Genomic DNA, 23,094 nt, shown 5'->3' on the forward strand with positions numbered 1-23,094 from the left:
TGGGGTTCCACAAGAGAGATTTAAAAAAAGAAGGTTCACTCAGAAACTAGCCATGTTTCTAACACTACAGCTTTGCTTCTTGATCAAGGGGTCGACAACTTGGTTCAAACAGGTTCCAAGTCCTGACAAATTTGAAAAACTCTTTCCTAAATCGTATCCTTCCACTTGTGACCTTCATGACTGACCAAGATATCTACAGAACTGGAAAATTTAGCCACGGAAACTGCTGTCAATTGTGGTTAGTCTGAAGCTAAATTTGTTGCCCAGATTTTGAGAAGACATCAAGAGGAATAAAATGGGGTAAAATCCACTTAACAATTGTCTCACTTAGAAAACAGAAATGTTGGGCCCCATTGCGGCCGTTAAGTCAAGGACTATCTGTATGCTTTGGGGATTTATTTTTTCCACACATTACAATTACAACTGCTTTTTAAACTTTTTTATTGAGTGTACATATACACACACCCAAACACACACATATACCGGCACATATACATACATACGTTTATTTATACACCCGCAAAATAAAAGTGACCAGCATGGCATTTCCTAGCAGAGCAGAAAGAGAGGAAGGAAAAAAATAAAACTGTTCACCAGGATCTTCAAATGTATGTTTCTTGTTTGGTTTTAATTCCGCTTCTACGCTGGAGGAGCGTGCGGGAATAGAGGACACGCCAGTGGCACCATGCCACCTGTGGCTCCATCCAGACCTCGGGCCGGGAAATTTCAGCAAACATCAGGTACTGATTGTTGCCAGAGACCCAAAAGAGCTGGCAACCTCTCGTTTTTATCTACCCCCCCACTTTTTTTTTTGGCTTAGGGCAGACGGTGCCACTCCAATCCGCCTTCAATGCTCCCTTTCATGTTGCTGAACCCACGTCCTGGCCTCAGTTTCTCTTGGCGGTTTCTACCCACATCGCACCGGTGCCAAACCTGGCCAAGCCTTCTGATTAGCCTATGCAATTAACCTTTCCCAGGTTTATAGCAAAACGGCTTGTTTTTTTCCCCCTCCCATGAGCTTACTAGAATTGTTGGGCCCCCAAACTGCTAACTAAGATGATCTCAAGGAAGGGTGGCAGGGATCACTCGTCCAAATCAAGAAGATAGTAATTTGGAGCCCAATGTCATGCCCCTGTCGGAATCTGACTCTGCGGAGGAAGCTGAACAGCTGACAGGGAGTGGGACTGTGGCTCCATTGGCTGTGAAAGAAACTGGGGAAGGGCAAAGTCCAGCTGGGCAGAGCAGGAGAGAGGTAGAACAAGGGAGAGGGAATTCAGAGGAAAACCCAGGCCCACCCCCTCTTCATCCTAGGGCACGCAGGGAGGAATGGAGAAGGGAGCAACGTAAGTTGCATGGCTTATGGGGGAGGAAAGGGCCCTGATTCCCTTCATTAGCTGCAGCTGGGAACACAGTGTATTAAAAAAGGAAGCTGTGCGCAGCAAGCTGTTGGGAGCAATGGTGACTTTATCTTGTATCGTCGTGGATTATCTGTGTTCCTGGCATCTTCCCAACTGTGTGAGTTTTGCTGTGCTTTCAAATCTGAAATTCCTTCTCCTGCCCTGTCAAGCTAATTACTTCAGCTTGGTTTGTTTGGATTTTAAGTTACAGTTTGTATGTACCTTGTTTTGGATTTGATTCTCTGCAGTCAAAGGCTGTTCCTGGGAGAGTTTTTCTCTAGCCCAAAGGTAACCTGGACATTGGGGGCAAAGTTGGAGATAATAAAGGGACTCTTATTACTTATCTGACCATGTTGCCTTTGTGTCACGCCCCTTTGGGTCATCACACCCAACTTGGATCAAATTTGAGATTGCAGCTCTGTGGTTTTTCAAGAAGAGAGATATACAGGTAGTCTTGGGCTTACAACAATTCATTTAATTACTGTTGAAAGTTACAATGGCACTATGATGACCCAAAGGGGCCTGGCACAAAGGCAACAGAGTCAGATAATCAGTAGAAGTCCCTTTCTTAGCTCCAACTTTGCCCCTGGTTACCTTCTCGCTGGAGAAAAACTCTCCCAGGAACAGCCTTTGGCTGCAGAGAGTCAACTCCAAAACACAGTCAATGAAAACTTTAAGTCCAATCAAGGCAAGATGAGAAGTTCCAGGCGTGAATATCAGAGCTTAATAATAATAATAATAATAATAATAGTAGTAGTAGTAGTAGTAGTAGTAGTAGTAGTAGTAGAATCCTTTCTTAGTGAGCCCCTAGAAGCCAAGAGCAACATACGGGCCAAATTTCCAAGTTTGTAGGCTTTACAGTTCTGGAGATTTTGTGATGATGTGTGAGGGGTCTTTCTCCTTTTATATACAGTATATAGATAGATTTGGAATGAAATTAAGTGGAAGCTTTGTGCTATACAACCACAGCAATCCCTGGGTTCTAGGCTCGTCGAGGCAATCCTCAACGCACAATCCAAATTTGGACTGGGATTTTGGTGGCTGAGTGATGCTGTCATTAAACAGAACACCGTGTGCCTGGACCCAATTTTACAGCCGTTTTCACCGCGGTTGTTATAATCGTGGCCGTTACGCGGTTACGAATTAAACCCAGATTTCCCAATTGACCTTTTTATTTTTTTTTGTCCTAAAGCGGCTGGGGAGGTCAAAAATTGTGATCACGTGATTGCAAATGGTCTCAAATGCAATCTGGTGGCCTGAATTGTAAGCGTGTCATGAGGGATGATTCAACCATTGCAACTTGGAGGGTGGCCCGTATCACTTTTTTCCCCCAAGCTGTCTTAACTTTGAAGCATTCTTAGCACAAATGGTCATTACGATGAGGACTGCCTACACAATTGTGCTTTTCTTTTTAGGGGGGGGGGGGAGAAGAAAGAACACCCGCCTACCTTCTTTTCATGATACTAATATGCAAGTCCTCTTCCTGTTTGACATGAGGGTGATGTCCGTTGATTTTTTCCACCTCCTTGTGGTTGTCGCCGTGTGAGAAAAGAGCAGGGGGCTCCTTTTTGGGAGTTCGAGAGGGAGGCAGGGGGATTGTCCTCTTCTCCGCCAAACGCCCCCGATTCTGGAAAAGTGGAAGGAAAAAGAGAGAAGATTAATAAAAACGTCGGGACAGCAACACGAAAATGTACGCGTTTCTTTAAAAGATGCAACATTGAAGCGTCCGCTAATCCAAAAATTATTTTCAGAGCTCCGAAGAGGGAGAGAGCAGTAGAGAAAGAAGAAAGCAGGCACAGAAGGAAGAAGCAACGGCATTACCCGTTGACTTTTAAAGATGCCACCCCTGGAAATATTTTGCACCATTCTTGCACTGGATGTTTTGCTACACATGTCTGTGATCTTGTTCTGGCTTACGCTTCCCCAAGATCATGAAGCCGACTCCTCGTCCCGATAAAACCCCTTTTATTTAGGTTAAAGTGAATTCCTCTCCGGCAAAGTCCCGGCCAACAGTCTTTCAGGAAAGTTCACAACTACAGACCTCTATCAGGCTTGGAGAGCTGCCAGGCCGGTATCTTCCAAACTCCACTCTGTAGCAGCAATTACTTGGCAAGGAGTCAGGAACCTTCACCCTAATGAATGGAACTAATTGTCTCCTGCAAACACCGCTCCCCTTTCACTCCTCTTTATTCCCTATGGGAGGGGCCATTCACCGTCCACCTGAGCCTTTACTCCCGAGCCGACCCTTGTTCCTTAACTGTTTCCTTCTTCTGGCAGCTCTGTGCATGCACACACTGGGAACAGGCTCCAGCTGCTCTTCTTCCCCACTGATTTCTAACTCTGAAGGCAGCTGATAACCGTCAGACGACCCTGGCCCTATCTCTGCCTCCGATGCACAGCCCTTGTCAGAGCCTTCCCCAGACTCCAGGAATGGCCCATGCGCCTCCCCAACCTCTTCACTGGCCAAGTCTGCCACCAGCTCCGCTGGCCACTGATGGGCCACAACAGGTATCTCAGAATCTCATTTCTGCTGTTTCAGGTGAGAAGTTTGAATGCCTATCGCCGCAGCTCCAGAGATAAAGTGCATGCTATCTTACAAACTGCCATTTGTTACTGCAACTAGAGACAATCACGTGCCAGCTGCCAACATCCAACAACTGAGAGACCTGACCGGCTCATAAAAAGCATTTCATTGTTCCCTTCTCTTTCCCTTTTGGCAGAAAAATAAGGAAGTCAAAAAGCCAACAACGGTAGCTGTATCGTATCTTGACCTTGAAAAGTCTATCCACAGCCCGCCAACCTCTGTCTCTCTCCAATGCGTTTGCACAAATCACGGGGTTTTTTTCCCCGCAACAGGGAAAGAAAACGACAGTTTCTCTCTTGAAATTCCATCAAATTGAAGGCAAATGATAGGAGACAAAAACACCCTATATGTGAACAATTAAACCCCTCCAATGAAGCTCCCACCCGCTCCCTAAAATCTGATTATTTTGCAGTGCACAGTTTGGGTGGGGGAAATAGAAAGGAGGCCTTGAGATGGGAAAACAAGAGGGGGGAAAAACCTGAAGCAGGTTCTCAAAGGAGGTTGAGGGATATCTACGGTCTGGTTGGGAGATAGAACAAGTGCCAGAAAATGCAGACTAATCCCTCCCAGTAGAACCATGACGAGCGTTTAATTGATCCCAGAGACAGGGCAGGCTTGGAAGAAGCCGAATCCGCAACGTGTGTGGGGGGCAGAAGGAAGCAGAGAGGAAAACCTCACGGAGCTGAAGAGATGGAAAGGAGGCGGATGTTTAACTCTGCAGGGACACCACCCCCACGTCAATATTTGATAAGAAAGGGAGGAAAGAAAGGAGGAGAATCAGGGAAGGAAGGAAGGAAGGAAGGAAGGAAGGAAGGAAGGAAGGAAGGAAGGAAGGAAGGAACATTTAAAGAAGATGGGTGGATAGATGGATGCATGCGTGGGAGGGAGGGAGGGAGGGAGGAAAATTCAAAGAAAATGGAAGGAAGGGATAAAATGGAGGGAGGGAGGAACATTCAAAGATTGATGGATTGATGAATGGAAGGATGGATGAGGGAGGGAGGGATGGAAGATCCAAAGAAAATGGATGGATAGATGGATGGATGGAAGGAAGGAAGGAAGGAAGGAAGGAAGGAAGGAAGGAAGGAAGGATAAAATGGAGTGGGAGGAAGGAATATTCAAAGATTGATGGATTGGATGGGTGGATGGAAGGAATATTCAAAGAAGATGGATGGAAGGAAGGAAGGGAGGAAGATTAAAAGAAGATGGATAGATGAGTAGATGGATGGATGGAAGGAACAATGGACAGGCAGAAAGAAGGAAAGAAGAAGAAGGAATAAAATGGAGGGAGGGAGGGAGGAATCTTCAAAGATTGATGAATTGGGTGGATGGATGGATGGAAGGAAGATTCAAAGAAGATGGATGGAAAGAAGGAAGAAACATTCAAAGAGGGAGGGAGGGAAAACGGAGACAGAAAAGAAGGAAGCCCCATTATTACAACTCCTAATTTAGCAATCATTGTTAATTACAGCGGCATTGAAAACAATGGCTTACAACTCCTCCTCACCCTTACGGCTGCCATAAAAACCCCATGGCCATGTGGTCAACATTCAACAAAGCCATTGGCCAGCTGTTTTAAGGCCCTTTTCTGAATGGTCTGAGATGAAGTTAAACAAACTCTTTGAAAAACATTTAAAGCCCACAAACACAGAGGCCCGTCCAACTTAAAAAACTCGGTCCGTGCATCAAAATCCACAGGCTCGCAGGCGGATAGACACACACAGGAAAAGCAATACTAAAAATATCCTCCATCTGCAAGTTTCCCATTTGCAGCCGAGGGGGGAGGAGGAAAAACACAGCTATTTTCTTCTGCTGTTCATGCATTTCACTCCTTTTGCAGTCTCTCTCTCTCTCTCACACACACACACACACAGGCCTGGCCATGAGCTCCTGGTTCTTTTATTTTTTTTCAAATTAACAAAACAGAGTTTCAAAACTCTGGCTTTTTCTTTTTTTTTTTTAAATGCAGGAATCAAAAGAACCCTGCTATAAAACCCTCTAACAACCATTGCAAAATTTGAAAGGAAGAACTAACTAAGCATGGATGGAAGACAATGCAAAGCTCAAAAATTCAAACAAAACCTGAGAATTCTCCTGAACGAACCTCGCTGAGATTAAAATATCCCTTTCACAGATCTGGTCCCTTTTCATAAAAGCCCCCTCAAAGGTTGGAGCCGGGGAGCCAAAGACAACTGCGGCACTAAATAAAGCCACCAAAATAGCAGCGCTGTTTGAAGTTACTGAGGGAGATCTAATCCAGAGATCCTGTAGAACTCCAGATGTTTCTCGGTTTCGGTTCCCAACATCTCTTGTCGCTGTTTTGCAATGTGACACACAACACGACACGTTCTTTAAGGGGCGACGTAGGTGGCACTGCAAGACAAGCCTAGAGAAGGTGCTTGGAAGATACCAGCTGGCATTTTTTGAGGGGGGGTGTTGTGGTTCGTCGGCAGTCGGTGCAGACGGCACCTGAGTCGGATAGTGGGGAAGAACGGGGACCAGTCCGGGAGTCTGAAGAGGACTCGGACGAGGGTCCTGCGTCCGATGCAGAGATGAGGCCAGGACCATCTGGGAGAGGGGTGCTGCCTTTGGAGCCTTGGGAGTCTGGCAGCAGCGAGGAAGAGGAACGAGGGGAGACTGTTCCCAGTGCGCGTGTGCACGGAGCTGCTGGAAGGCAAGAGCAGCTGAAGCAGAAGGGGCGACTCGGAAATAAAGGCTGGGAGGTGATTGCCCCTCCCATAAGGGATGAAAGTCTGGCCAAGAAGATGAAACTTTTGCAGGAAGCAAGGTCATTCGATCGGTTCCAAGTCATCCTTGAAGCTCTATGTACTTTGGTTGGTTTTTTTTGTAGTTTAGCTGATTTCTTTTCTAGTTACTTTGATATTTCTGTTTTGACAGCACTTCACAGAACCCCTAAACACGAGCTGGATTAGCAACTGAACTGCCACTCAATGCAGTGAGGAGGGTATAATTCAGAAAAGGATGCCCAATATAATTCTGGCATACAATAGAAGGAAATGATCTACAGGCTCTGGAACAGCAGCCAACGAACTACAGCCATCCTTGACTCACAATTATTCCTGGTCCCAACAGCACCGAAAAAGGTCATTTATGAGCAGTTCTGGAACTCACGACCTTCACAGCATCCCCACAGTCAAGTGATCAAAAATTTGGGCACTTGGCAACTGGCGTGTACTTACGACGGTTGCAGAATCCCAGGGTCACGCTATCACCTTTACAGCCAGCTTTGGACCAGCAGAATCAATGGTGGAAGCCTGTTTTACCTAATGACCGTGTGATTCACTCTGCAACTGCAGTGATTGGCTCAACGACCGTGGCAAATCAGGTCATAAAATCAGTGACTCACTTAACTGCCTTATTCATCTTCATTTAATGACCCCCATAATCCTTTGCATTGGAGTGGAGTTTGGGCAACTGAATGGAGCCGAGTGTTTGTTGGCCGGATGCCCTCCCTGTTGCCAATGTGGAGTTCTATTCAGCAGATATATTCTCATCATTCCCAGAGAGACTTAACTGCCTTGATCAGCACAATGGAAATTCTAGCCCTGATTGTAGACTTAAGTCAAGGATTACTTCTTAGTAAGTTATTAAGTTGAGTTAGAGAGGCAGTGTGGAATAGACAGCCAGTCAAACCTTTCATGCTATCTTACACAACCGCCTCCTTAGAGTAGGAGGTACCCTCTTATCTGCAGCTTTCCTACTGTCAATTAACGGTGGCTGATTGTTTACATTGTCAGAATTCCTGTCCACCTTTCAGAAAAGTTGACCAAGTCAACCTGGGTTCTTTTTCAGGTATGCAACGTGTCGCTCATCCCTTGACCAAAGGAGCACATAACAACACCTATGGCGCATGAGAACATCCATCCGTAATCAAACCAACCAATGGCAACTCTTGAAATCTGTCAGGACTTCAAGCAGCCACTGAATATTCTACATATTAAAACATAGAATAACAGAGTTAGAAGGGACCTTGGAAGGTCTTCTAGCCCAACCCCTGATCAAGCAGAAGACCCTATACTGTTCCAGATAAGGGGCTGCCCAGTCTCTTCTTATAAACCTCCAGCGATGGAGCACCCAACACCCAAAACTTCTGGTGGCAAGCTGTTCCACTGATTAATTGCTCTCACTGTCAAATTTCTCCTTAGTTCCAGGTTGCTTCTCCCCTTGATTAGTTTCCACCCATTGCTTCTTGTCCTGCCCTCAGGTGCTTTGGAGAATAGCTTGACTCCCTCTTCTTTGGGGCAGCCCCTCAGATATTGGAGCATGGCTATCCTGTCTCCCCAAGTCCTTTTTTCACTAACCTAGCCATAACACCCAATTCCAGAAACCATTCTTTATATATGTTTTTAGCCTCCAGGCCCCCAATCATCCTTGCTTCTCTTCTCTACAATCTTTCCAAGAATCTCAACATTCTCCAATAAATCTTCAGGGTTTATTCATTAGAAGGGCTACTCTGGAAAAGGTCTTTGGAGAGAGAGAGAGAGAAAAAAACCTCTAGTGGTTTTTCAACAAGCACAAAACTTTCAACTGCTGAACTTACATGCACAAAAATTAGCCTAAGAGTTATGCACACAAAAAACTAATATGCGGGAAATCAATCGTGTGCCTAAACTTAAATCTTGAGTAATTTCAGATTGCTGGGATTGGGGTAGAATTCGGAACTCTGAAGGGCCAAATTTGGGAAGTAAGGTTTGAAAACCTACTTTCAAAGTTTCCAAACTCTGCAGCCAGACAACTGCTTAAGAGGAAACCATAGTTTTCAGAAAGCTACATCTAGGGCATGGTGTGCAGAACAGGAAACAGTATTTGGAAGTTGGTGCCTTTAGAAACCCAACCAGCGGCAAAAATTTGGGTTAAGAAAATATTTCTTCTCGACATGGAACAAGGACATTCACAAAAAGCAAAATGGCCTTGAGTTTCCTCAACCCAGTTTCTGACAGCAAGGGTTGATTTAAAAGCAGGAGGATACCGGATTTAATTTTCAGGCGTTTTATTCTCAAACCAGACACTCAGCAGCTCAAACTGTGTGGCTGCTTTGCGGCTTTTCAATATCATTTGCGCAAAAGACTAACTTGACCTGCTGTTTAAGCTAATACCACTCTAAAAAGCCCTAGTAAGACCACACCTAGGGTCCTGCATCCAGTTTTGGTCACCACGCTATCAAAAAGATGTTGAGACTCTAGAAAAAGTACAGAGAAGAGCAACCAGGATGATTAGGGAGGCTAAAACATATGAAGAACACAGGAACTGGGCTTGGCTAGTCTGGTGAAGAGAAGGACCAGGGGAGACAGGAGAGCAGCCTTCCAATATTTGAGGGGCTGCCACAGAGAGGAGGAGGAAGGGGTCAAGCAGGAAAACCCATATACCATTTCAGACAGGTGGCTGTCTAATCTCTTCTTAAAATCCTCCAGTGATGAAGCACCCACAGCTTCTGGAGGCAAAGCTGTTCCACTGGTTAATTGTCTCCACCGTTAGGAAATTTCTCCTTAATTCCAGGTTGCTTCTTTCCTGAATTAGTTTTCATCCATTGTTTCTTGTCCTGCCTTCTGGTGCTTTGGAGAATAATGTGACCCTTCTTCTTTCTGGCAGACTTTCAAAAAATATTGGAAGACTGCTATCATATCTCTCCTGATCCTTCTTATCTCTATACTTGCCATACCCAATTCCTTGCAACCATTCTTCGTACGTTGTAGTCTCCAGCCCTACTTTAATCATCTCAGTTGCTTCTTCTCTGCACGGTTTCCAGAGTTTCCACATCTTTTTTTATAACGTGGTGAGCAAAACCGTAGTGATAAAGGCTAGTTTTGACATTTTTGGAATGACTTTTGAACACCAGACTGTCAGTTAACACAGTCACTTCCGTTCTCTGTTGGTCAAAGTAATCAAACTTTTTGAGCAAGAAAGAGATTTGTATTTTTGCATCTTATGCACTGAGTTTGCAGGAACAAGGGCTTACTAGCTTGAAAGTTAGAAAAAGGAAAGTTGGTTGAAACAATTCTTATTTGAAGATAATCTACTAGTTCTTCCCAAAAGTAGGAGCAAGTTTGACATTCTCAGAGTCTTTGATTTATAGCCAGATGCATTATTTCTAAAGACTGAGGCAATCCCTTACAGAAAACTGAGAAATAGTTTTGGTGACTTGCTAAGATTAATTTGAAGGTGGGAACTCAGCCCATGTAAAGCTGTGAGGAATAAGAAGGATCAAAGTTAGAACAGGCCCTGTTCTCATGCAAAACTCTACATCTGGAGCACACACGTGGCTTGGCTTTGCAAAATATCCTCCAAATAGAATATTACATTTATATATCTCTTGTCTGTATCTCAGAAAGGCTTACTCAATTGTACACCCACTTTTCTCTCCTTCCAACAGAGAAACACCAGAATGAGCGGAAGTAGTAAAATTATAACCCAGCAAACTTGAGTTCAAGTCCAGGTTTGTTCTGGAACTTCAGGGAGAAAACTAGCTTTCCAGACTGCCAGAAGTCACAAGTTTCTCCCATGGTTTATTTGTCACATTGGGTGCATTCACACCACACAAAAGCCATACTGTCTGGCTTAGAAATAGCTTCTTCCGTGGTTTATTGAATCAATCACATGGGTTACATTCATACAACACTCATACATTCTGGTTTAAACCACAGTTTCCCGCATGGTTTATTTAATCATATTGGATACATTCACACAACATGTAAAACCATGCCTTCTGGCTTAGCAATAGTTTCCTCCGTGGTTTATCATTGAATCGATCACATGGAATTACATTCACACAACACTTATACAATTCTGGTTTAACCACCATTTTTTCCTCTGTGGTTTATTTAATCATATGGGATGCCTTCACACAAATGCACATTAGGAAATCCATCCAAGAGGGAGGAGGGTTTTGGCGCAAAGCCTGCAAAGACAGAGGCCCAATTCAATTTTTCAATGTTCAAAAGCAGAGAATAGCAGCTGCAGCGAAGATAAGGCAAAATTTCTTAGGATGCTGCTCCGAAAAGTCCTTAATTCCGTAGCTAATTTCACTTCTCACGCTATGCCCACTGCTGAATTGCAAAAGGACGAGGCTTCAACAGCGTCCAAGCTTCTCCCAAGAAGAAAAGAAGGTCTAAAATGACACACACACACACACACACACAAAAATAACTCTTGCCCCCAAATGAAAGTCTTACTACACTCATTTAGCCATAATCCGGAATCCTAACCTTGCCAAAAAATAATAAGTGGCTGATCACCATTCCTACAAGTAACAACCATTGCACCACTGTGTGTGTGTGTGTGTGTGTGTGTGTGTGTGTGTGTGACATAATCACCATAGAGGACCATTCCAGCGAGTTTCTGACCAGCAAACTCAAATGGCAAAAGCCAGCTTTGTTTAATGGCTGTGTGTCCATTTCACAAGCGTGGCAAAAATGGTTCTGAAAAACCAACTCCGATCCCGTGATGACTCATTTAACAGCTGCCTCACTCAGTGACCAAAATGCCGATTGTGGCTGTAAGTCGAGCAGCACCCAAGTCTCAGCAACCAGTCCCTTCGTGCTATGCAGCCCACCTCAACCGCCAAGCTAACTTTGCAAAAAGGTGCATTCCCGCAAACCGTCGCAAAAACGAAACCAAGGTAAACCCTGATCTAATTTCACGCTCCTGGGGGGGCTTTAACCCACCCCGTTTGGCCTCTACAGTCAACACAGCTGTTCGCATTTCTGCCCTGCAAATCATTTGCAAAGCAGCTCCTGGGAGAAGTCTCACTTCCTACACCAAAAACGGAGACAGGAACAAGCCTGCCCAATTCGCTCAAGTGTCTTAACAGGTGCAGGAAGCCACTTTCCATATTTAGGAGAGATTAACGGCGTCTGGACCTTCGAAATTTGGCACAACCCCCCCCCCCTCAGGCAAGGCTGCGAAGGAAGGAGAAAAAGGCAGAAGGAATTTGGGTGAAGCCAGACCAGCTGGATAAGGGACAAAGCCGAGAGAGATACCGATTATACAGATCTCATACAGATTGTGGGAAGGGACCTTGTAGGTCATCTAGTCCAACCCGCTGCCCAAGGAGGAGACCCTACACCATTCCTGACAAATAGCAAGCCTCCAATCTCCTCTTGAAAGCCTCCAGGGATGAAGCTCCCACAACTTCCGAAGGCAACTTCTGTTCCATGGGTTGATTGTTCTCCCTGTCAGAAAGTTCCTCCTTATTTCCAGGTTGAATCTCTCCTTGACCCGTTTCCATCCATTATAATTCCTTGTCTGGCCTTCGGGTGCTTTGGAGAATAGCTTGACCCCCTTTCTCCTCTCTGGGGCAGCCCCTCTTCCTTCCTACCCAGCCCATGTCCCCGAGAACCGTGCGCTGTTCAACATGCAACCCCCTACTCTTCGCCACCGTGCAGCAGATCGATAGGCAAGTTGTTTCCCTTCCCCACGGAGTCACTCACGCGGTGTAGGAATTGATTGTCGGAACAAAAGCAATGAATGGAGGGTGAATCCAGGCAGAGGGCGATGGCATATAAGCTAGATTTCGGAGGCGGGCGGGGTGGGGGTGGTAGGAAGGAAGAACAAGCAGGCATTTTCTTAACAGGTTGTGACAAATGACACATCCAAGGGTTCGTCCTTCCTATAGAAGGGGCTTCACACCCTTGTGGGTAGATAGGACACCCAGACAGGGGAGACCAATCGCAGGCACGGATAGGAAAAACATTAGCTCAGGATGTGGAGATTGTCAATCATCTCAATTGTCCCAAAGGTGGTTTTTGTTTTTTCAGGAGGCAACCTGGACTTTCTTGGTTTTTCTTTTGAAGATGTTTCGCTTCTCGTCCAAGAAGCTTCTTCAGCTCTGATTCGATGGTGAGCAATGGGAGGATTTATACTCCTTGCAGGCTGCTGGTCATTTGCAGCCTTTTTAAGAGGGTCGTTGAGGCCACTTGGAGGCTTATCTGTGTCCTCAGGATCCCCTGAGTGGTGCAAATGGTTCGTGTAGTCTGCAATTTATTTTTCTCCTCTGGAAATCCATGCCCTACACCGTTCCGAGGGTGCTCATCCCAAATTGTATAGCTACAGATGTGGACACAGATAAACCTCCAAGTGGCCTCAACGACCCTCTAAAAGGATGCAAATGACCAGCTGTCTGCAAGGAGTATCAATCCTTCCATTCTCCACCATTCAGTCAGAGCCGAAGAAGCTTCTTGGATGGGAAGCGAAACATCTTCAAAAGAAAAAAAACAAGGAAGTCCAGTTTGCCTCCTGAAAAAAAACAAAAAAAGCACCTTTGGGTTAGGCTCACTACAGAACTATAGGTCGTCCTCATCTTACAACAGTACAACAGACGCTTGGCAACCGGCTCCTATTTACGACAGTTGCCGTATCCCGGGGTCACATGATCCCCTTTTGCGGCCTTCTGTCAAGCAAAGACGAGAGGGAAGCCAGATTCACTCAACAACCATGGGACTAGTTTAATTGCACTGATCCACTTAACGACCGTAGCAAGGTAAAATGGGGTAAACTCACTTAAAATGTTTTGCTTTGGGGCTGGTCGTAAGTCAAGGATTACCTGTGTAACACCAATCCTCTACCAACCTTTGCAGATCTGCAAAGCAAAGGAAAGCTGACCGTTGTAAGCACAGGTGCAATGCACCAAGGGCAAATCCAGGAACCTAAAATCCACCTTACAAGATGCCAAGTTCAGCTGAACTGGGTGTGAGCGTCTAATAATTTCCTTCTCTAGTGTCATTGCACCTCGTACAACGAAATCCAACTCCATCTTCAGTGCAAGTCATGACCATGAACATAAACACAAGCATACATCCTTCACCCTCTACACATTGAACCGAAAACCTGCCAACACTGCACCACAGAGTAAAATCCAACAGAGCTCCTGCCCTGGGATAGAAGCTGTTTCTCAACCTATTTGTCCCTGTTTTTATTGTCCTGTACCGTCTCCCACATGGTAATAGTTTAAAAAAAAAAAAAGGGTGCCCAGGATGAGATGGATCTTTGAGGATGTTTTGAACTTTCTTAAGGCAGTGAGAGCTATAAAGCTCTTCCAAAGTGGGGAGAGGGCAACCAGTGGTCCTCTAGGCAATGACTATTTCTATGAACACACACACACCAAAAAAATATGCATGCAAACTTGCTAAATAAGGGCTGTTGAATTTTTCCAACCTGTTAATTTAAAAAGAAGAAAGAAAGAATCCAAAACAGAGATCAAGAAGCAAACAGATAGAAAATTGGCTGAATTCAAGAATACGTCTGTTTTTGTTTGTTTCCTCTTTTGGCTCTGAATCTCTTTACAAAACCCATTTCACCCCAAAACCCGTTCCACATCACTCAAAATCAATGCCTTCCCTCTCCAAACGGCTGTGTGATTTCATGTGCTCGGTTGCTCCAGCCCAATTTTTCATGGCACCCTGTCAAGAAACCGCCACAGTCGGGGAAGAAAACAAGCAAGAAACGAGATGAAGCGGAATCTATCCGAAAACCTCAAAAGCTCTTTTGTTCCAGTCGGCTGCCAAAAAAAAATTGAAAGGGAGGAGGTGGGGGTGGGGGCCTAGTGGGTGGGTGGGCGGGCTTAATGCTTCACTCACCCCATTGGAGCCGAGTAAATGGCTTTAAGGATGTCCCACTTGCCTTCTTTAAATGGGGAGCCCCAGAAAGTAACTTGAAAAAACACCGAAGGCAAAGCGCATCTTTGAACCATTTCCCAGGTGTGGCAATCAGGATAAGAATTGGAAGGGGCCTTGGAGGTCTTCTAGTCCAAAGCCATGCAACAGGTTCAAATCTCTTACTGCTTTGCCCTCATTTCTGAACAGGCCGAGCATCCCTGAACGAGCCGCCATGCTGGTGAGAATTGTGAGGGGCCCCTTCCCCACTTTCCAGCAGGAAATATACCCTTTGTCAGGATTCCGGCAGTTACCCCCAATTAAATCATGAGTCTCAAGCCAAACTTTCAAAACTTCGAAAGGATTTATTGGGAGTTAAACTGTCCGGCACTGCCAGGGTGTAGCCAACTCTGAGGCACATCATTCATTGTCACCCTTGACCCTGGTTTTCCCCCCAGACCCCCTGGGTGTATCGTAATTCATATTCTCCAATGGGACACATCCATAGACAAGAGTCATCAATCATGCTCTCCAATTAGGATTGTGCACGGCAGAAACTTCAGTCACCTAGTTGCTATCTTTGAAAAAGTATGTATGGAATGCACTTTCGATTTCCAAGCTGCCACACTGCTCTTTCAAACCCTTTTCCCCCCCTCCCTTTCTGTTGGCAACTGTAAAAAGACCATAGAAATAAGTTATGAGGTGACACCCGTGCTTAATCAAGGCTACCATTTTGAATTAGCATCGAGTTGCAGGGTTATCTAGTTCTTCTATCGCGTTTGCTCCCGGATGCCCGTTGCCTTAGCAACGGACCAAAAAGTCATCTTTACAGATCTGGAGTATCTCCCTTCCGGATACGTGTCCAGATTTTGCATTTATTTTATTTTTTAAAAGGAGATCATGTCAGTCAGAAATGCTAAATGAGTACAGGGTCACACCGAAAGCTGAAATCAACCACAATTCAGAATCTCTCCGGACGGAAACAAATTGCCACAAACATTTTTGCTGTTAAAAGTAAAACTCCAGCTTTTACTGAATAACAGTTTCCTGTAAGGTGTTCATTAGGATGTTAATTTTTTTTTTTTAAGAGAAGAACCAGAGCTAAAAAAAAAAAACCCAGACAATTATTGCTCAGTGTTGATATTAAAGTTGTCTGGGACCAACTCAGGTAGTCCTTCACTTACAATGATTTATTTAGTGACCGTTCAAAGTTGCAACGGCACTGAAAAAAGCAACTTACGGCCATTTTTTACAGTTACGACCCTTTGCAACAATCCCGTGATCAAAATTCACTTGGCCACTTCTCCTGTGCCGGGCAACCAAAGGAGACCCAGTTGATCAGCTGGGACTCAATGGGAGGCAGAGAAGAGGTGGGGCTGGCGGGGCCAGTCGGAGGCCGTTTCTCGCAACGACCCCAAATTTCCGTCTCCCGGTTCTCCAGAACTGGTCAGAACCAGCTGAATTGTAAGTTTGTAAGGTTTTCCTGCTTGAGCAGGGGTCAGACTAGAAGACCTCCAAGGTTCCTCCCAGCCCCGTTACTTTATCTTCTAAATTTCTGTCTTTTTTTTCTTTTTCTAAAAAAAGATGCATCTTTATTTCCTTTCTGCAATTTGCACGTCCTTCCTCTGGCCACACCATCAAAATTTCCGCTACCAGTTCTCCAGAACCGCTCAGAACCGGCTGAATACACCACCACTGCACAGAACCCCCAAAATAATTTGCAAACCTCCCCCCCCAAAAAAAACCCAACCCAACTTCCCTGCATGCATATAGACATACATAGTTGGGATAGATGAGACATCCTCTCCTTGGGGTGAATTCTAGCTTGAGCACACCGAGAGGGGCATTGAACACAACTAACCTTTCAGGTGTCCCATTGCACTGCACAAACGGACACACACACACACACAGAGGAGTCCTCCCCTTAAGCGGCTGTCACCAATTAAAAACCCTCCTTCATGGCCTGAAGCACTTGGGAGACAGCTCCTGGCGGTTTTAATGACATTTCTAAATAATTTTTGACAGCAAAATTACTTATCTCCGCTCACCCTTACTCTGCCCTTGACACATCGCTAACAAGACTGACGCCAGCTTCCTGGCCCCTTCTTTCCCGGGTATTAATTTATTTCCCCTATCACTTACACTCACACTCACACACACACACACACACACACACACACACACCACTGTCTTGAGCCAAAGGACCCCAATTGTTGGGTTTTTGTTTCCAGCGTGGCCCCATTTCTCAGGCTGGGCAAAACGGAAAAGGCCAGGAGAATTAAAGAGAGAAAAAGACAGAAAAATGGGCAGTTAGTCCTTGGCTTACAACAGTTCTTCTATAGTGACCGCTCGAAGCGAGGACGGCACTGGGAAAAGTGGCTTTATGGCCATTTTGTCCAGACTTACGACGGGTCACGTGGTCGATATTCAGAGCCTCGGCAACTGACTCACATTGACGACGGGGGTTGCAGCGTAATTCTACTTTTTGTGACTTTCTGGCAAGCGGGGAAGCCAGGCTTACTGTAATAACCGTTTTGCTAATATTAACAACGGGCAGTGATTTGTTTAACAACGGTCGCAAGGAAGGTCCTAAAACAGAGCAAAATTCACTTTAACAACTTTCTCACTCAGCAGCAGAAATTCTGGGCTCCCATTATGGACTGAACCACCTGCATTCTGATTCCCAGGAGATCTATATGCCGGCTTTTTGCACTAACGTATAAACCACGATTGCTGGTTTGTTATCCCCTAAGCCACGGTTGAACAACAGTGGATTGGAAGCATACCCAATCAAGGGGGACCAAGCCGCTTTATTGCTTACTGTGCCTAACTTGGGATAGGTCCAAGTTTTAATGGGGAAATAACAAAAGGGCTGGTTTGCAAACTACACACGTTTAAATTTTGATTTAACCCATGTGATCGAACCTAATATTGTATTGCAAATGGACACAACTGGATCAAGAGCATATTAATAGTGTGCAACACACAACCCCCCTCCCTGCATCACTGCAAATGACAAAGTGCATGTGTTACTTATTTCTCCCACGAAATTGTTACAACCAACCAGTTAAGGTAGGCCAGCATGGTTATTCTCAATACTGCAGACAGGGGGAGCCCAAGAACAAGTCAATTCCTGGTAGAAATGCTGGTTTATCCAACAGTTGTACTGTTTATTATTTGGGGTATTTTTTAATGCTTGTAATAAACAAGAGGACTGAGGGGTCCTTCATGTCAACCCTGAGCTACGAATTTCCTTCCTTCCTTCCTTCCTTCCTTTCCTTCCTTTCCTTTCCTTTCCTTCCTTCCCTCTCTTTGGAACCTAGCACTGATGATGTTACCTAGTTGGGTAATGAAACATCTGCAAGAAAACAAGCCAGCTCAGAGAACAACAAGGACTCCTCCTGTCAACCCTGAGCCACAAATATTCTCTTTTATTAGCAAACAGCGAAGTGAAACATCTTACGTTCCCCCTGCCTGGAAACCAAACGGCATAAATTATATATATTTTTCCAAGCCTTCCTACTCTTCTGGAGTTAAGGACAGACCTGAGAGCTTACCAACTACCCGTGGTTTATTGCTTATATATACCCAGCCCTGCGCTAAATAATGGGGGGCGGCCAGGCGTTTAGCCAGCTTGGGGGTGCTTCTCTTTCCCCCACCCCCATGCTGAGCTACGAATATTTATTCTTTCTTTCTTTCTTTTTCTTTCTTTTCTTTCCTTCCTTTTCTTTCTCGTCTTCGTTTTCTATCTTTTGTCTTCTTTCCTTCCCTCCCTCCTTCCCTCTGGTCCTAGTACTCATGTTACGGAGGAACCCTCATGTCAACCCTGAGCTACAAATATTCCCTTTCTCTTTTCTTTCTTTCTCTTTCCTTCCTTCCTTCCTTCCTTCCTCTTCTCTCTCTCTTCCTTCCTTCCCTCTCTCCTTCCCTCCCTCCTTCCTTCCCTTCGGAACTAGCACTGTTGATGTTATCTAGTTGGTCATGAAACGTTTGCAAGAAAACAAGCCAGCTTGGAGAGCACTGAGGAACCCTCATGTCAACCCTGAGCGACAAATATTTCATTTTCTTTTCTTTCTTTCTCTTCTTTCCTTCCTTCCTTCTCTCTCTCTCTTCCTTCCTTCCCTCCCTCTCTCCCTCCTTCCTTCCCTTCCCTTTGGAACTAGCACTGTTGTTACCTAGTCAGGGGCCCTGAAACGTTTGCAAGAAAAAAACAAGCCAGCTTGGAGAGCACCGAGGACCCCTCACGTCAACCCTGAGCTACAAATATTCCTCTTTTATTGGCAAACCAGCATTGCGGCTCGTCTTGAGAAGAAGAGAAGAACAGCAAAGAGTCGGGGAGCCGCCAACTTTTCCCCCCTACTCACTCATTCACTCACTCCCTCCTCCGGGCGCCGTCCCTCCGGAGCCCCGGGCAGAGGGAGGCTCTCTCCCTCGCCGCGTTCTCGGGGCCAGAGTGTCGTGCGAAGCCGCGCACGTGCGCCCCGGAGCCCGGCCCCGCTCGCGGCTCCCGCAGCCGGAATGCGGGCTTAGGAAAGCGGCGCTCTCGGTGGGGCGCGCCTGCGTCGCTTCTTCCTGCGGCTGCAAAACCGGCCGGACCGCCTCGCCTCGCCAGCTGGCAAGCCGCGCTCTGACCTCGCCGGCTGAGTCGGGAGGGGGAGGGGGAAGGGGAAGGGAGAGGTGAGAGAGAGGGAGGGAGGGAAGGAGGAAGGAATGGAGGGAGGGATAAAAGGGAGGGAAAGGAGTAGGGAGGAATGGGGGATGGAGGGAGGGGAGGGAAGGAGGAAAGGATGAAGAGAGGGATAAAAGGGAGGGATAAATAATGGAGGGAGGGAAGGAAGGAGGAATGGGGGGTGGAGGGAGGGGAGGAGGAAGGAACGGAGGGAAGGATGAATAGAGGGAGGGAGGGATAAATAATGGAGGGAAGAAAGAAGGAATGGGGGAGGGATAGGTGAAGGAATGGAAGGATAGAGGGAGGGAGGGACAGATGAATGCAGGGAGGGAGAGGGCGGGTGGAGACAAGGATGAAGAATGGAGGGAAGGATGAAGGAGTGGAGGGAGAGAGGGATAGATGAAGAAATGGATGGATGTAGGGAAGGAAGGAAGGAGGAGAGGGGGATAAAATTGATGGAAAGATGAATGGAGAGATGGACAGAGGGGATGAAGGAAAGGAGGGAGAGGAATGGAGGAAGGGATGGAGGGCGATGGAGGGATGAAGGGAAGGATGGAGAAATGGGGGAGGGATGGAGGGATAGATGAAGGATGGATGAACGGAGGGGAAGAGGCGCCAGCCTCTAATTCCAGAGGGAGCTGAAACAAGACGCTAATTCCCCCAACTTCAACAAACAGGAAATCCAAGCTGACAAGGAGGGCCTCCTTCACACAGCCTGCTGACCCAATCCCTGAATCAAGCGGTGTTGACCCAAGGATCCTGGGGGATCCCACAAGCCATCACAGGGACAAACCTTGGCCTGGCCCAGCACACCCTGGACAACACAAATGAGCAATCTAGAGGTTGTGGGAACACTTGTCTCCCTATTTCAAAGAGACAAAACCTTCGGGTGGGTTTATCAAATTCAGGAGGTTGTGTGAACCCGGAACAGCAAACAAGTTAATGAACACGGGCTAAGCTGTTTGGCTGGCACACACACACACACACCAGGTATTGTTGTCATTTCAGCAGATCTTAAAGAAGCCGTTTTCCAGCTGTCAACAGGCTGGCGGTTGTTTAAACACACACTAATCCAGTCAGGGCATCCGGACTCAAGCCAAACCAAATCTGCAATCTGTCAAATTCTCTGACATATGGAAGCCAAGAGCTGATTCTTTCAGAGCAGAGGTCTCCTAACTTGGCCGCTTTTAAGACTGGTGGACTTCAACTCCCAGAATTCTCCAGACAGCCGTGTCTGTCTCTCTCTTTTTTTTTTCTCTTAACCTCCTAAAGTGGAGAGAGATTGTAGAGGAAGGGATTACAAGAGAGCAAGCTATGCCGGCTGGAGAATTCTGGGAGTTGAAGTCCACCAGTCTTAAAGGTGGCCAAGTTTGGAGACCCCTGAACTAGAGACCCCTGGAAAGCAAGATTTCCCGTGGACTTCAACTCCCAGAATCCCCCAGTCAGCATGCTGGCTGGGGAATTCTAGGAGTTGGGAGTCCACCCATCTTAATGCCTGCTGGATGGGGAATTCTGGGAGTTGGAGTCCACAAGTCTTAAAGTTGCCATGTTTGGGGACCCCTGTTTTTAGAGGGTGGGCCCATGTCTGGGGATTTTTCCTCTTGTGAGCAAAGAGTCAGGATCCAGTCCCCTCATCATCTTGGTTGCTCTTCTCTGTACTTTTTCTAGAGTCTCAACATCTTTTTTTTCAACTGCACAGGCAAAACTTGAGCCCAGTTGTTCAGTGAATTGGTGAGGTTGTTAAGTGAATCACACAGCCATTAAGCAAATCAGGCTTCCCACCCTCCATTTCCCATTGAATGGGCTTGTTGGAAAGAGGCAGATGGCAATCACACAAATCGGGGACACTGCAACTATTGTCAATGCATGCCCGTTGCCAAGTGCCCCGTTGGCGCTCTCGTGATGCTGCAATGGTCAGAAGTGTGAGGACTGGCTGTTAATCACTCTTTTCAGTGACTTTGGACAATTGCTAAATGAGTCGTAAGACAAGGACTACCTGTGTATCCCTCCAACTAAAAACCTCTCTTTTTTTTTTTGCTTTAAAGGGAGACTTTAGATTAACAGAGTTGGAAGAGACCTTGTAGGTCATCTAGTCCAACCCCCTGCCCAAGCAGGAGACCCTACACCATTTCTGACAGATGGGAGTCCAAACTCTTCTTGAAAGGTTCCAAGGATGAAGCTCCCACAACTTCCAAAGGCAATTTCTGTTCCAAAGGTTGATTGTTCTCCCTGTCAGAAAGTTTCTCCTTATTTCCATAGTTGAATCTCTCCTTGGTCAGTTTCCATCCATTATTATTCCTTGTCCGGCCTTCGGGTGCTTTGGAAAATAGCTCGACCCCCTTTCTCCTCTCTGTGGCAGCCCCTCCACTATTGCAACGCTGCTATCGTGTCTCCCCTGGTCGTCCTGTGAAACCTACCGTCCTTTCCTTTCGAAAAACCCTCCTGCCAAAAAACCCCACCCAAGTAGTTAAAACAGCCAGGGACGAAAGAGATCTCACCCCAAACGAAAATGTGCCAACCACCCTTAGCAAATTGGCGGAAGAGTTGTGTTCAAACTGAAACTGAGGGGGAACGTTTATGGGAAAGTCCCTTCCTACGCACACTTCTGGGGTTTGGGGCTGGAATTCCTGCGTGTATGCACATGCCAGCCCAGCCTAAAATCATGCGCTCATCTAGTCACCTGTGGCGGAGTCAAGATTTGGCAACCGGCGAGGAAGCGATAGGGAGGGCCTGTTTTCTTTAAATAGATTTAGCTTTCCTTTAGGCCCTAAGATGATTAATGGCGAAGATATTTATAGACTGCTGGGTTAGTCCCACAGGAAAGTTAAAGGGTGTTTTTGTGATTATTCCAGCTAGGTTCCGTCTGGGATTGAGAAGTGCACGGGGAAAAAAACGGAACGCAATTCAGCGATGCTTCTTTTAAAGGGGGAAGAGGGGTTAGTTTGCAAAAATTATATAGAAATATAGCCAGGCCTTCCACATTGCCACGTAAAGTTAGCCTTAGTTTGGTCTTCAACTGCTCAGGCTTTAGGCATAGCGTGCCTGCTTTTTAAGTTATTCTTGGCTAATAATTTAAACTAATTATCTCCGTGGAAAACAGCTTTCCAGTCCTCTGCCTGCGGTGAAACGAAAGCCCAAACACCCCGAAGAGTTCGGAGGGCCAGCAAATCCTTGGTAAATTTCTCTTTTTAATTAGAGATGGCACCACTCCTCTGTTTGATCTTCCAACTTGAAGAGGTATCGCTTCCAATTTCTCGGTTTTCGAGGCGTGTTCGTACACACCGCGGCTAATGAGGCAAAATGTGTCTCTGTCCAATGTTGTTAAGGGATGTGCAATTTTTTTGCCCCCATCCCAAATAGAAGTCCCACAACGGCTACATTTCTCTTTGCCCAAAACCTTGTGACAACTTGGCAGGTCCACACAAAATACGCACATCGAATTCACTTTTGGCTGAACGGAGGAACCGCAGTTTTAAAGTTCAGAGATCTTCTATACCGTATATACTCATGGATAAGCCTTGAATTTTAAACCGAGATACTATGAAAAATGTGCCACTTGCCAATGTTCCAAATAACAAGAGATGGAAGGGACCTTAAGAGGTCTTCTAGTCCAACCCCCTGCTCAAGGAGGAGATGCTCTTCCATTTCAGATAGGTGGCTGTCCGATCTTTTCTTAAAAGCCTCCAGTAATGGAGCATCCACATCTTCTGATAAATAGATAAAAGGTAAAGATAATATGTAAAGGAGTCCCTGCGGATTGTACACCACTAAGCAAACCCATGTTTTCCTTGCTATTTGGGATAAAAATTGTGGATATACTTACCCACATATGGGCTTAAT

General features: G+C 46.0%; 1 protein-coding gene across 4 annotated transcripts in view; it reads right to left on the bottom strand.

Annotated features, from left to right (window-relative positions):
* SAMD11 (sterile alpha motif domain containing 11) overlaps nt 1–23,094 on the bottom strand; it is a 79,176-nt gene that overhangs the window by 50,387 nt on the left and 5,695 nt on the right. For all 4 annotated transcript variants that reach the window (XM_087914917.1, XM_087914915.1, XM_087914918.1 and 1 more), the window contains exon 3: nt 2,846–3,024. In XM_087914917.1, coding sequence (XP_087771043.1) covers nt 2,846–3,024 — 179 coding nt within the window. The remainder of the gene's footprint in view (nt 1–2,845; nt 3,025–23,094) is intronic.

Source organism: Pseudonaja textilis, chromosome 18, assembly GCF_049901715.1.
Source record: "Pseudonaja textilis isolate UNSWEBS1 chromosome 18, rPseTex1.2, whole genome shotgun sequence".
NCBI classification, from domain to species: Eukaryota; Metazoa; Chordata; class Lepidosauria; order Squamata; family Elapidae; genus Pseudonaja; species Pseudonaja textilis.